Here is a 15,574-nt window from a genome sequence, read left to right on the forward strand (position 1 = left end):
TCGATTTTTTTTTCTCCTTCTGTGTTATTTGAATGAAATAAATTTTTTTCAATGTATTATACATTATTATCTTTTACTACTTGTATTTTTCTACATTGAATTCTTCGTCTAAAAATAGATTCTCCTCGTGTCGTGTGGAGAAAATTCAAAAGAATATTTATGAAGTAGATTTTTCTTTCTTAAGAAAGAAAGATTGAATTTAAAGGAGAGATTGTTTTGAGAGGAAAGTTTACGTTCCTAGGTAGTCTTTCCAATCTCTGGCATGATGCCCTCGCTGACCAGTATACTAACCATTGGTATACTAACCACCGTGTGTCGCGGCATCGACCCTGGACCTCGACTCTCTTAATCCTGTCTCTTTCTTTCTCTCTTGCTCTCTCTCTCTCTCTCTCTCTCTCTCTCTCTCTCTCTCTCTCTCTCTCTCTCTCTCTCTCTCTCTTCCTCTCTTCTTCTTCCTTCCTTATTTCTTCCCTCCTCTTTTGTCTTACTCTCAAGAAGTTGCCAGCATAGGACGTCTCTTTTTTCCTCCTTTCTTCTCACTGCATTCCACATGATACGCAACAACATATACCGTAATTCAAACCGTTGCCTCCAAAGACCACAATTTAAAACCTCAGATCTTTTCCCGCGCACGGCAAGCATTTCACTATAATAATTGTTCGGATTTGTCACTTTTCGAAAAAAAGAGCTAACTTCCATTTTTTTTTTTTTTTTTAAATAAGAATATTAATAAGTAGGAGAATAAAAATCCAAACGAAAATTTGGGGCATAATTCCATAAAAATCATTTAATTAGAAATTTCATTTTCAAAAATTTTATTTATAACTGTTCTTTAAACGAATTTTTATTTTTCGAATTATAATTTAACGGAATTTCTAATTAAACGAATTTATCCTCAACACAATTTTTATTTGGCAGAATTTTTATTTTATTGAATTTTTATTTTACAGAAATTCTTTTTATACAACTTTTTATTTTTTTTTTTAAACTTTATTTTATTTAAATAACTTTATTTAAAAGAAATTTAATTTAATAGAATTTTTATTCAATCTACATCTAATTTTATGCGATTCAAATTTTTTAAGAACTGAAATTTCAATTTACCGAATTTTAATTTGTCCGCATTTTTATTTGTCCGAAATTGCAAATAGCCGAACAGAAAATCGACAGAATAATTGCGCCGAAATCTTTCGGTCGATTGTTCGTTCGGCCATTTGTAATTTCGGATAAATGAAAATTCGGCGCCTTAAATATTCTATCAATTAAAATTCGGTGGACTGCAATTTCTGTCATTAAAAAATTTGAATCACATAAAATTCAATTGAATGAGAATTATTTTAAATACGAAAGTGTTTTAAAAAAAAAAAATTCGGAAAAATAAAAATTTTTTCAAATAAAAATTCGGTACCTAAAAATTTTGTAAAGTAATTTGTTTAAAAAAAAGAAGTTGTATCAAATACCAAATAGAAAAATGAAAATTTATTTAAAAAATAATACCTAATAGAATTATTGAAAATGAAAATTCTAACTACCTAAATGATTAAATGAAAATTCAAGCAAATAAAAATTCGATCAAATAAAAATTTAGTTAAATGAAAACTGCGTTTGTTTGTAATAATCGAAAAATTGTACTAATACAAAAAAATGTTTTTAGTTTAAAAAAAAATTTCCCCCAATTATAAATGTACAATAACGTAGTAAAAATAAGGGGAAAAAAATTTGGAAAAAAGCATCACAAAGAATAAGAAAAAAAAAATTGAAAATAAAAAGAAAAGAAACCCAGAGATAAGAATAGAGTAATTAACTCAATTTGAAGGAAACAAATAAAAAAAAAAAAAAAAAAAAAAAAAGCCAAGGCAGAAACAGCAGATGTTGAAAATTCCCAGGAAGTCTTTTTTTTATGAAAGAAAAAAAAAATGAATTGTACTAAATTTTTTTTTAACACTGAATTTGATGAAATATTTCCAAGGCTTCAATAAGATTTTCTCTCTCAACAAATGGAGAAATCACTCTATTGTCGAGATGGGGAAGAAGGCTTTTTTTCAAGAGGGGGGAGGAAAGCATTTTCTCGCAATCATGATTTGTCAGACGAACGGCAATCGTCTTTCCTGTAGCATGAATTCGCGAGTCTCTCCTTCTAGCAAGGCGATAGGGAAAATATATATATATATGTAAGGTTGAGGATAGATAAGGAGAGTTGTCTTTTGTCGAAAGCTTCCCAAGAGACGCCCGAGTTTCACCCGCTTGTCATCCACATCTGTCGGGTTACAAGCACTTTAATATAACTTCAAATGTGAGAAGCTCGAGAGTACATATATATATATATATATATATATATATATATAGAGAGAGAGAGAGAGAGAGAGAGAGAGAGAGAGAGAGAGAGAGAGAGAGAGAGAGAGAGAAAAGAGGGGGATCCCATTCAAGGATTCTTATTCCCTTTCGAAAGCTGAGATTTTAATTGTTTCTCTTCTTCTTTGAATAATTTTCCTTCTGAAATTTTCGCGAAAAAATTATAATACCTTTAACCGGGGCTATTATGTACAAAAATCGCCATGGTTGGGGCTATTATAAACTAGTAAAAAATTTGCTTTTTGTTCATAAAATAAAGTAAAATTTTTTTTCTTCTAAACCAAAATAAAGAAATTAAATATTTAGTAAGTAATTTTTAAAAAATTGAAAAACTACTATTATAGGAATTTCGTTACTAGTACTGCATTTTTTTTTTAGGTTAGGAATGATTTTTTTCTAAAAATTTCAAATTGAAATATTTTATGTTAATTAAATAACTAAAAAAAACTTAAGTGTTTTTTTTTTTAAATATTTTAAATCAAAACAGTTTTTTAAATTAACTTGAATGTAAAATTAATAATGTTACTTTGTAAGGTTATGTTGTACCAGTTGGAAAATTAAAATTATAATTGACTTGTACTGTAATAGCCTCGGTTGACGATAGTAATTTTTTAACTCTATTTTATTTTCAAGTATATATATAATATATTTTTTTTATTTTCTTCTATTTTTGACATTTGTTCGTTTATTTTTCTTCTTCTTCTTTTCAAAATTACTTCCTCAAAATCAGAAAGTATATTTATTTTATCAGGTTTATTGAATTTTTCATCCTGTTTCTTTTTTTGTATTTTACTTCTTTTGTTCTTTATTGCAATTTTTTTTTACTTCGTCAGCATTATTAGGATTTTTTTTCTATTGCTTCTTGAATTTCTTTTGTGGGTCCAAAAGATTTTGATCTTTTTTTACATTTTCACATTTCAGTTTTTGATTCTCTTAAAATCAGCTCAGAAGCAAAATATAAAAAAGAGCAATTTAATTATAATTTTCAAAATTTTTGTTTCCAATTTCTATTTTCTTTAATTCCGTTTTTTTTTTGTGATTCATGTTGATGTTATTTTTGTAAAATTAAATTTTCTTTCATCCTTCTTCTGTAAAGAATTAGTAAAATTTTGTTATTAATTTGTATTAGTGATTCACTTTTTGCTTTTGAATTAGTAAAATTGAACACTGAAAAAAATTGATTGAAATAATCCGTTACTTGATTATTATCAAATAAATATTTACTTGAATCAAATAATTTTTATTTGAGTCAATTAAAATGGTATTTGTTTTTAATACAGAAATTATTGGTTAAAATACAGTTTATTTAATTTAAATAATTATTTAGTTCAAGTAAATATTTATTTGCTAATAGTCAAGTAACCGATTATTTGAATTTTTATTTAGCACAAATAAAATTTATTTTTTAAAAAATATTTATTTGGCTCTGAGATGTATCTTTCCTCCGGAAGTAGTAGTAAAAAAAAATTTGTTTTTACTGTCGAATTAGTAAAATTATTAAACCAATTCAAAAGCAAAAAAATGTTAAAATTTTCAACTAATTAAAATTTAGAAATTTATTGACTATTCTCAGAATACTTTTTTAATTGTTCCTGTTTTTACATGTAATTTTTCATTATAAATTTGTTCCCTCTTTATTGACGATTAATGAAATTTTATCGATAATAACTCTCTTTTCAGATGTAAAAAAAATCAAAGTAGAAAGAATAGATGAAAATGAGAATGAAATGACCAATAAAAATTTGATATCAAGCAGGACGTCGACCAAATTCTTCCCAAATCTTTTCTCTTCTCTCTTTCTCTCGCCGTTCTCGCCGAGTTAAGAAAGTCGCTCTCTATCGACAAGTTTTAATGGCAGTAGGTTCCGGTATCACGAGTTCCTTCCTCGTCCTGTCAGGGTGAACGTGGAATTAAAAAGTTTCTCTCTTCTTTCCTTCGTTTGCAATACGTTGATTTTAATAACTAAAAGAGAGAGAGAGAGAGAGAGAGAGAGAGAAAAAAAAAACTTTTTCCCAATGAGGTTCCTCTCGCCCTTTCTTCATTAATTTTGAATTATAGATTCTCGATTTTGAATAATTTTATCGAAAATTTCCAATATTTTTTTTTTTTAAACAATTCATTTGAATTGGTGAAATCCATATTTGAAAAGTTGTGTATAAAACGAATTAAAAAAAATAATTATCCAATTATCTCGAGTTTGAAAACAGTGTATATATATATATGGTTTTAATTTTGGGTTAGGGAACTTCGAAACAAGAAGCCGGTAATGGAGTAGAAAACCAGTCTCAGGGTCGAAACCCTTTGGGCTTCTCTGAGGATCAAGGCTGTTGCCAATTGGCTACAAAACTTTCTCACCTCATTCGCTTTTTTTTCCCCTCTATTTTTCTTAAAGATCTAATTTTATCTAAATAGGAAAAAAAAAACATTTTTTACTTTTCTACAGATGCAAAAAATGTTGCCGAGAAATTCAACTACCATTGGGTAGTTGACTAGAAAGTAATTAAAATAACTACTTTTTTAGTTAATCTAATCATGTTGATGTAACTATTTTTAAAAAGTTAATAAGTAATAGTTGATTTTACGTAAATATGTAGTTAAAGTATAACTACAGGTCGGTAGTAAAATTAACTTTCTTAACCCTTTAAGGACCAAATGTACAAAAATTCTGCCTATAAAGTTTGGCAATTTTTTAAACCAACTAAATGCATTAAGAAAAAAATCGCAATATACGTTTCTTATGGTCCAGGAACCGCTCTTTCAAGTGGTGCATCTAAAAAAAAAACGTGAATTTAAAATTAAACAAATTACAGATAATTATTTATAAAAAAACATGAATTTTTAAGGTTTTTTATTTACTTAATTTTTTTGGGCAATGTACCATTTTAAAATATCTTCCCGAGGTACAAATATCGCGTCAAAAATGTTCAACCTTTGAGATGGTGGCATAGATTTAAAAAAAAAAACTAAATGTCTAAATAATATTGTTAATTAAAGTTTAGATTTTAATAACAAATACGCAGCTATTGTCAAATAATTTTAAAACTCATCGGATCCACTCGAAAATCGTTACAAGGGGGTTTTCGGGGTCACTGATTACGAATCTGAAGTCGATTTTCAAAAATTCAAAATGGCGGATCCAATATGGCGGACGAAAAATTAAAAATTCATCGGATTCACTCGAAAAGAGAAACCCCAAGTAACGATTTTCGAGTGAATCTGATGAATTTTTAATATTGACGTCCGCCATATTGGAACCGTCATTTTGAATTTTTGAAAGTCGACTTCAGATTCGTAATCAGCGACCCCAAAAACCCCCGAGTAACTCTTTTCGAGTGAATCCGATGAATTTTTAATTTTTAATCTCAACTTTAATTAACAATATTATTTATACATTTAATTTTTTTTTTTAATCTATGCCACCATGTCAAAGGTTGAACATTTTTGACGCGATATTTGTACCTCGGGAAGATATTTTAAAATGGTACATTGTCCAAAAAAATTCTTAAGTAAAAAAAAAAACCTTGAAAATTCATGTTTTTTTATAAATAATTATCTGTAATTTGTTTAATTTTAAATTTACGGTTTTTTTAGATGCACCACTTGAAAGAGCAGTTCCTGGTCCATAAGAAACGTATATTGCGAATTCGTTTCCAGTTAAAATTACTACTTTGAGTAGTAGATTTTACTATTGAAAGTGGAGCAATAGACTTTAAGAACATTTTTGTTGTAGAATTAACAAATCCTTTGTGATTAAAACTACTACTTTAAGTAGGAATTTTTTACTATTTTAATTAATTCAATAAGCTTGAAAAACGTTTTTGATGTAAAATTTACAAATCGTTTCCAATTAAAACTACTACTTTCAGTATAGTAGCTTTTACTACTTAAAGTGGTTCAATAGGCTTTAAGAACATTTATGTCGTAGAATTAAAAAATTCTTTGCAATTAAAACTATCAGTTTAAGTAGTAGATTTTACTGCATTATGCAATTAAACAACTTATAATATAATTAAAAGATGAAAAATTTACAAGTCAAAACTTAAAAAGTATAGTTATAGCAACTAATAAAAGTAGTAAAAATGACTACTTTAAATAGTTAAATTACCAATTGGACAAGCAGAAAGTAGTCTTCGAGTAGTTTGCAGACTGTCGTAGGGAGCGTGCGTGGTTAGTCGGTTAAGGTATCGGATAGCGAGCGTTAGGGTCGAGGGTTCAATTCCCGTCGGTTAGAAATTTTCTCTGTTAGGTACATAATCGTTAGGGCATAAAATAAGCGCCAGTACAGGAGAGAGGATGAAAAAGTCAATTCTACTGATAATAAACAATTATAAATAAAAAATAATTTTATTTTCCTATTTTAATTAGTAAAATCTACTACTTAAAGTAGTAGTTTCAATTGCAAAAGATTTATTAATTCTACAAAAAAATGTTCTTAAAGCCTATTGAACCACTTTCAGTAGTAAAGTTTACTACTTGAATTAGTAGTTTCAATTGCAAAATATTTATTAAATGTACCAAAAAAATGTTCGTAAAGCTTATTGAACCACTTTAAGTAGTAAAATCTACTACTTACATCTTGAGTTGTTTTAACATTTTGAAATTGAGTTAATACAATCACAAAATGTCATTCTACCAATTACATTTTTAATTGGTTTAACTATTTTTATATAGTTAATAGAACCGTTTAAATTCAGTTGAGGACCTATTGTACTACTCAGAGTAATTAAAAAGTAGTAAAACCTACTCTCTAAATCTGAATTAGTGAAAATATTTACTAATTTGAATTAGTGACTCACTTTTTGCTTCTGAATTAGTTAAATTTTACTAACAATTAGTAAAATTTAACTAATTCAGAAGCAAAAAGTGAGTCACTAATTCAAATTGGTAAACATTTTTACTAATTCAGATTTAGAAAGTACTAGTTTTTTTCTTCAATGTACAGATGCAAAAAATTTTTGTTTTTAGAATTTTTTTTCACCAATTTCATTTCCCCATCAAAATATGAATTTTATGTTTCGAATTACATATATGAAAATGTTTTCTTCAATTGTTATAAATATGAAATATCTTATAGGATATGATATCCAATTATATTTTTTTCTTCTTGGAGATTTCAAGTTATTTTCAGGTGTCCACCTGAAAATACTTCCTTGCATTCAACTTGCCTTTTATCCTTATATATATATATATATATATATATATATATATACAGTTTAGATTCGAATTTCCGATCATTCCGGATGTTCCGACCGTTTTCATAATCGAGCGATAAGAGCGAGATGGAGAACGTGATAAGATTCATAAGAGGTTAGCACGAACGAGAAGCTTGAACGTGACTTTATTTCATCGAAAGGATAACATCCATATAGGACGAGTGAGAATTCGGATTTTCTGAAAATATGGAACGTTGACAGAAAAATTGACTTCGAGATTGCTTTCCATTGAAATAACAAAATTGTCAAAAAAAAAAAAGAAAAAAATGAAAAGAAAAAAAGTTCATTAAAATAACAATCGATTTCAGAATTCAAATTTTTCTCTTGAGATTATAAAATTTTGCTTTTTATTAAAACAAAATTTTAACTAATATTTTATATAGATAAAATTTTTGACATTTTGTAACTGAAAAGAAAATTTCTTGTAAATAAAAAAATATGTAATTCTTTACTGCTGAAGAATTACATATACTTTTTTTCCAATACCATAATTTTTTTTCCATTTATTTTTAAGAAATTTTCATGTGATTAAAAAATGTGAAGCAATTTTATTTTTAAAATTTAAATATATAATCGCATCAAAAAAGAGGGAATATTGTTCTCATTCATGGAAAAATTCAGACTTTTATGAGAGTATATATATATATATATATGTAGTATTGGGAAAAAGAGAAGAAAGTAAAATAACCGAGGAGTATAACGATAATACAATGAATAGTCGATATCTTTCGACCTGGAAACTACTATTTAATCGAAGAATGTCCCTATTAAAAATTAAAATTGATATTTTTATTCAGTATTCATAGAAACGAAAAGGAAAAAAAGTTGTTTTAATTAAATAAAAAAAAATTATTAAAATTACCTACAATTCCTTTAGAAATCTATGTTTTTCAGAAAAAAATTTCTTTACAATATTCCAATATTCAATATTTTTTTCAATACGAAAAAAAAAAATTATCAATATAAAAAATTTTCTGATATTTTTCATTAGTTTTCTAATAACATTTTTTATTAAATAATTTTTCAATAAAAATTTTTCTAATAATTTTCTAATAAAATATTTTATTAATTTTCCAAATAAAAATTTTTCTAAATAATTTTTTCTAATAAAAATTTTCTAATATTTGTTATTAAATAATTTTAAATAGAAAAAAAATGAAAACACTTTTCCTAGAAAAAATTATTGAAGATGAAAAATAAAAGGAGAAAAATTTGATTTTGAAAATTTTCGTCTTTTGTAAAAAAGAGATTTATTTAAATTTGACAAAAGTTCCGGTTCCCCATATGAGGAGAGAGAAAGAAAATAGTATCAGAGATGCGAAGTTGATCTTGAAAGAGAAAAAGGCACAAGACAATTTAAAAAAGAGAGAGGGGAGACTCTCGTTGAGTACCAGAGAATCAGGCTGTCCAAGAAGCTAGTCTTCAGAAACGCCGCAACCACCTTGCAATCATTTTGTAAATTTGGTTCACTTCCCTCCCCCCCAAAAAAAAAACGCAAAAAAAGTACATACATTTTTTCACTAAAAATTCTTTTTTTTTCAAATTTCCCATTAAAAATATATATAGAAGTCAAAAAAATAATAATAAATTAATCAACGAAAAGGTTTTTCAGAGAAAATATTTTTTTCGAAAAAAAATTAAGAAAATAAATTTAAAAAAATGTTTTTCCAGAAAAAAAACATCACAGTAAGAAATTAAAAAAGGCTATAATAGAAAAGAAAGTATAATATTGTAAAAAGTTTTGAAAAGTTACAACTTACAGTGCGCCATATAACAAGTGTTGCTATTAATGTGTATTAAATTCTTGACTTTGCTATAGTGGAAAAAGGCATTTTCTTCGCACGAAAGTTTTTATAAACTGTCGTCTGAAGAACCAAGAAACACTCGTTTTTTTTTTGCCTTACGAGGTACTTGTATCGTTCTGTACAATCGTAAACGAAGACGCACTATATATATATATATATATATATATATATATATATATATATATATATATATATATATATATATATATATATATATATATATATATATATATATATATATATATATATATACATATACAAGGATAATGGCACCCACATGAAATCTTTGATAACACCACACACTGAACGTTTTACGATCTTTTCAACCCTGTTTTTTTCACCGCCGCCTTAAATTATATACAAAAAACACATATAAAGTCAAAATCACTTTAACTTTTATATTTATGCCTGTAACAAAAAAAGAAAAAAACTTTTTTAATCCTTCTCTCAAAGAAAAGGTAACTTGAAAAAAAAAAAAAATATTCATCCAAGCCAATCGATTTATCAATTTCAAGTTTGTGAAATTATTTTTTGCTTTTGTTTTTTAATGAGTGTTTTCCTTTTCTTTTTTTTTTTCTTTTTCTTTGACGAAAATTTGCATGCAACAGAACAACATAAATTCGAGACGATCTGGAAGGGTAAAATCAACGGGAAATGGAAATCTAGTACAAGTATCGGCTGGTGAACTTTTGGGTCGTACTCACGAGGAATTGGTCCTATTGCTCATCCAACTTCGTCGACAGAGTTCAACCTTGTGCAAAGCAATGGAAAATTGTCACATGGAAATCGAGGCCCAGGTCCTAAAAAAAAAAAAAAAAAAAAAAAAAATAAATAATTTTTATTTCTCACTTTTTGTTTTCTTTGCATTTCATTTCTAGGGATTTTTGTAATTTTTTTCCCCAAATAGGTGGACTAATTTTTGGTGGCGATTCATATGGGGCTTTTGCTATTTTTCTCAATCACTTTATCATATATTGTATATATTTATTAATTGTTTAATTTTTACGAAGCTAAAGTACGCAACGTTTTACGATTTTTAGTACAAATATGATTTTTATAAGAAATAATTTTTTAAAAATGAAAAATTCTATAATTTTTTTGCCTAGAAAAAATTATTTTTCTATATAATTTTGTTGATTAATGAAAAAGTACAAGAAATATTTTTTTAAGCAAAAAAATTCTAGAATTTTTCATTTTCAAAAATTATTTCTTATAAAAATCGTTTATCATAAACGTTGCGTACTTCAGCTTCGTTAATTTTTTTTTATCTTTTTAATCATATATTTCTTTTTCACAGACTGCTTTTATTAACAATTTCTCATTTTTCGCTAATTCATTATTAGCTAGACTTTTAGCAAATTAGCTAAATTGTACTAGAATTTTTGTATATTATATATATAATTAGAATTTTTATAAGTTTTATAATAATAATTTTTATAAAAATTGAAATTATATATTGTGTCGCAATTCGAAGAAAAATACTCAAAAAAAAAAAACAAACGAAATGTAGGTTATGTTTACGAAAGTTTTACCAATAAAAGTTCCTTCTTATTTATCACTGTATCATTTTACAGTGAAATCCACGTATATCGGACCCACATTATTCGGATTCCCACTTACATCGGACCAAAAAAATATAAATAAAAAAAAACAAAAACATAAAACATCACCGACATAGAAATCTACCTTACCGAATTATGTTAAAGAAATTTTTTAAATTTAAACTTTATATTAAAATTTATATAAAAAATTACCGATATAGAAATTTACCTTACCGACTGATGGTAAAAGTTTTTTGAAAAATGAGAACATAAAAATTACCGACATAGAAACCTATCTTGCCGACTGATGGTAAACCGGGCTTTTGGAAAAATGAAAAATTACCGATGTAGAAATCAACTTTACCGATTGATGGTAAAGAATTTTTTTTAAAAGATATAAAAATTACCGGCGCAGATATCTACCTTACCTACTGATGATAAAACTGTTTTTAAAAGTTGGAAAAATTTCAAAAAAAAAATTCCTTATCATCAGTCGGTAAGATAGATTTCTATGTCGGTAATTTTTATATTTTCATTTTTCAAAAAACTGTTTTACCTTCAATCGGTAAGGTAGACTTCCATGTCGGTAATGTTTTATATTGTCACTTTCCAAAAACCTGTTTTACCATCAGTTGGTAAGGTAGATTTCCATGTCGTTAATTTTTTATATTTTCATTTTTTAAAAGAAAATGTTTTATATGGCCACTTTTCAAAAACCTGTTTTTATCATCAGTCGGTAATGTAGATTTGTATATCGGTAATTGTTTAGCTTTTCATTTTTCAAAAGAACTGTTTTATTATTAGTCGGTAAGATAGATTTCTTTGTTGATAATTTTTATGTTTTCATTTTTCAAAAAACTGTTTTACCATCAGTCGGTAAAGTATATTTCCATGTCGGTAATTTTATATATTGTCATTTTTTAAAAGAAAATGTTTTATATTGCCACTTTCCAAAAATCTGTTTTTATCATCAGTCGGTAATGTAGATTTGTATATCGGTAATTTTATATCTTCACTTTTTAAAAAATTTTACCATCAGTTGATAAGGTAGATTTCCATGTCGGTAGTTTTATATATTGTCATTTCCCAAAACCTGTTTTATCATCAGTTGGTAAGATAGATTTCCATCTCGGTAATTTTTTATAATTTCATTTTTCAAAAAACTTTTTTTATCAGTTGGTAAGATAGATTTCCATGTCGGTAATTTTTTATATCTTCATTTTTCAAAAATTTTACCATCAGTTGGTAAGGTAGATTTCCATATCGGTAATTTTTCATATTTTCATTTTTCGAAAAAAAACTGTTTTACCGTCAGTCGGTAAGGTAGATTTCCATGTTGGTAATTTTTTATTTTGCAAAAAACCTGTTTTATCATTACTCGTTAAGGTAGATTCCCATATCGATAATTTTTATATTGTCATTTTGCCAAAAACATGTTTTACCATCAGTCGGCAAGGTAAAAAACTACTATTTATATACGTATGTTTCACTGTTTTTCTATCCATATTATTTTTTTTTATCTAATTTATTTATTAAAAGAAGTTTTTATTTTGTATGTAACGAAGACTCAATTAATAATTTGTATTGAGAGGTTTACCCGCTTTGTATTTTATATAACTTCAAAATGTCAAAACATAGCATAACCTAAAAATTCCTTCTTTCTTTGAAGCGAGACACATTTACTTATTTATTCATTTAATAACTAAGGCTTTTAAAATACAAAAAAAAATTCCGTATTATTACAGAAATATCTCGATTTTTGGTCAATAATTTATTTCTATCGAAAATCTATAAACTTGAAAATTAATTTCATTTTCACAACAATAATTTTTTTTCCAAGAATAGAAAAAAAGTTTTGATATAAAAAGTGTTTTAATTTTTTTTTCCAATTATAATTATCGGAAATGAAACTTTTTTTTGCAGTTCACAATATCAATGGTTGTTTCTAAAACAAAAATTAATTTAATTATTATTATTTTTTTCAAAAAAAAAAAAAAAAAAAAAAAAAAAGCGCAACGATACAAGCGATTGCAAGAGCAAAAGAAGTTAATTAATTCGGACTCGGGAAAAGTTGATGAACAAACTTTTAAGTCTCAAGACGTTGTTACATAGGCGGAAGTGTTGCTCCAAGATTCTCGAGTTTCAAGTTCCATCAAGTTTTGATATTCTTTTCCCTTTTTAAATAATAAATTCACCAACAAACCGCGCCTTGTTTTCTCACTGAGAAGAAGAGTTTAAAATTATCCGTGTAATTTGATAATGTACATTAATATAAAAGTTTCGAATAAATATAATAGGATTTTTTTTGTTAATTATAAATATTAATAATTTTTAAAAAGGCAAAATTTAATAATTAATTAACAAATTAAAATCAATATTAAAATTAATATTAAAATTAATATTAAAATTAAAGTAATATTGAAATAGATATTAAAATTAATACTAAAATTAATATTTGAAATTGATATATTTCACATTTAAATTCAAATTCTAATTGATATTAATAAATTAAGAGAGAAAAGATTTTTTAATTTTTATTTAATTAATAATTAACAATAAAATAATTAGTTTAATAGCCAATTGCGGGAATTAAATTTTTTTTTAAATTACCAAGAATCCCGTTAAATTTTTAATGATTATGCAGAAAGAGGATATGAGAATGTAAAATAAAATTAGAAAAAAAAGTAGACTCGCATGTAGAAATGAATCTGTCCTCATAGCTCGAGTTTCTACTTGTTGCTATTTAAAAAAAAAAAAAATGCGGCCACTTAGGATCGGTTTTCCGAGAGCTGACATTGAGGAAAAGGCTGCTCAGTTGCCTCTGTGAGTTTGTACCATAAAGTGCATTAAGGTTGGGTAAGAGTCAAGTTTTGAAAAAAAAGCAAAGTGCTCGCGACAGTCATTAGTTTTTGATCCCAATTTTTTTTTTTTTTTGCTCTCTTTAAAATAATTTTTATAAAAATCTGTCAATCATATTCTCGTTTTAATTATATTAATTATCACTTCTAAAGTTTCAGGTACTCTTCACATATTTAATTTCACTAATTAAATATCTAAATGAAGAATATCTAAAACTTCATATTTTATGAATAGAATTTTTTTTTTCTCTCTAAAAAAATCTTTCTGACATATGAAAATTTAAATAATTTTATTCTTTTATGAAATTATACTGTTTATTATCTTATTAAATATTTGTTGATAAAAAATTGTGGATTTTAAATATTTATCAAAAAAAAAAAAAAATAATAATAATTATATATGAAACGTTCTATTAAAAATTGATGTACTTTTTTTAATTTTAATTAATTTTATTTATTTTTATTTGTTTTTTTTTATTTTAGATTTTTCGTAAATTTCAATTATTCAATGTAAAAAAAAGCATTAAAAATAGATTTGGGATGAAATCAATTTTTTTTTTTTTGTAAATTACATGCGGGAAATTTTTAAAGTTCATTTTTTTTCCTTGACCCTTGTTCATGAACTGTCAAAGCGTATAATAGTTTACGGTTGATCAGGCGTTGCTAATTCGTTCAGTTAGCTGTACAACGAAGCGTGCTAAGATGCAGCAACGATAATTGCCTAATCAACAGATTGCACTGTTCAGGTCGAATTTGCACATTGCATGCAAAAGATGATCGATTTCTCTCGCTGTAAACCGTTATTAACTTTAAAAAAAAAAAAAAAAAAAACTTCACGCCATCGTATTTTTATTAATAAACAAAACAAAAAAAAAAAAAAAAATTTCCACTCGAAAAAAATTCAAGTTTACAGATTTTCATGCTGAAAAATTTTTTATTTTGCTATTCATTCGAATAAAAAAAGAAGAAAAACTAATTTTCATTCATGTATTTTTATGAAATTGAAATTAAAATTGAAATTAAAATCGAAATTAAAATTGAAATTATAATTAATAATTATAATTGAATTTTAGTAGATTTTGAATTGAAATTGTGGAAAATAATTGAATTTCAATTTAAAGTTCGAAAAATAATTCAATTTTAGTTGATTTTAAATTGAAATTTTGGAAAATAATTGAATTTTAGTTGATTTTGAATTGAAATTTTGGAAAATAATTGTTTTTCAATTAGAATTTGGAGAATAATTAAATTTTAGTAGATTTTTAATTGAAATTTTGGAAAATAATTGAATTTCAATTATAATTTTGGATAATAATTGAATTTTAATTGATTTTGAATTGAAATTTTGGAAAATAATTGAATTTTAGTAGATTTTGAATTGAAATTGTGGAAAATAATTGAATTTCAATTTAAAGTTCGAAAAATAATTTAATTTTAGTTGATTTTGAATTGAAATTTTTGAAAATAATTGAATTTTAGTCCATTTTAAATTGAAATTTTGGAAAATAATTGAATTTTAGTTGATTTTGAATTGAAATTTTGGAAAATAATTGTTTTTCAATTAGAATTTTGGAGAATAATTAAATTTTAGTAGATTTTTAATTGAAATTTTGGAAAATAATTGAATTTCAATTATAATTTTGGATAATAATTGAATTTTAGTTATTAACTTTAAAAAAAAAACTTCACGCCGTCGTATTTTTATTAATAAACAAAACAAAACAAAAAAAAAAAATTTCCACTCGAAAAAATTTCAAGTTTACAGATTTTCCTGCTGAAAAATTTTTTATTTTGCTATTCATTCG

At 25.4% G+C, this 15,574-nt stretch overlaps 1 protein-coding gene and 1 long non-coding RNA gene across 11 annotated transcripts in view; one reads left to right on the forward strand and one right to left on the reverse strand.

Moving 5' to 3' along the window:
• The window catches only part of LOC127281217 (uncharacterized), a 257,929-nt gene that overhangs the window by 222,680 nt on the left and 19,675 nt on the right, over positions 1–15,574 (forward strand). For 9 of the 10 annotated variants that reach the window (XR_007842936.1, XM_051304825.1, XM_051304826.1 and 6 more), the window contains one exon: positions 9,979–10,167. The exons of the other annotated variant lie outside the window; for it this stretch is intronic. Coding sequence is in view for 8 of the 9 variants with exons in the window: in XM_051304825.1 (XP_051160782.1) it covers positions 9,979–10,167 (189 nt within the window). In the remaining variant the exon portion in view is untranslated. The remainder of the gene's footprint in view (positions 1–9,978; positions 10,168–15,574) is intronic. 10 annotated transcript variants of the gene reach the window in all.
• The window catches only part of LOC127281227 (uncharacterized), an 88,246-nt gene that overhangs the window by 10,713 nt on the left and 61,959 nt on the right, over positions 1–15,574 (reverse strand). The window contains exon 3 of the long non-coding RNA XR_007842938.1: positions 10,075–10,170. This is a non-coding gene — a long non-coding RNA (uncharacterized LOC127281227). The remainder of the gene's footprint in view (positions 1–10,074; positions 10,171–15,574) is intronic.

Source organism: Leptopilina boulardi, unplaced genomic scaffold (genome assembly GCF_019393585.1).
Source record: "Leptopilina boulardi isolate dan_hultmark-lab unplaced genomic scaffold, ZJU_Lbou_2.1 LbouV2_266, whole genome shotgun sequence".
Taxonomy (NCBI): Eukaryota; Metazoa; Arthropoda; class Insecta; order Hymenoptera; family Figitidae; genus Leptopilina; species Leptopilina boulardi.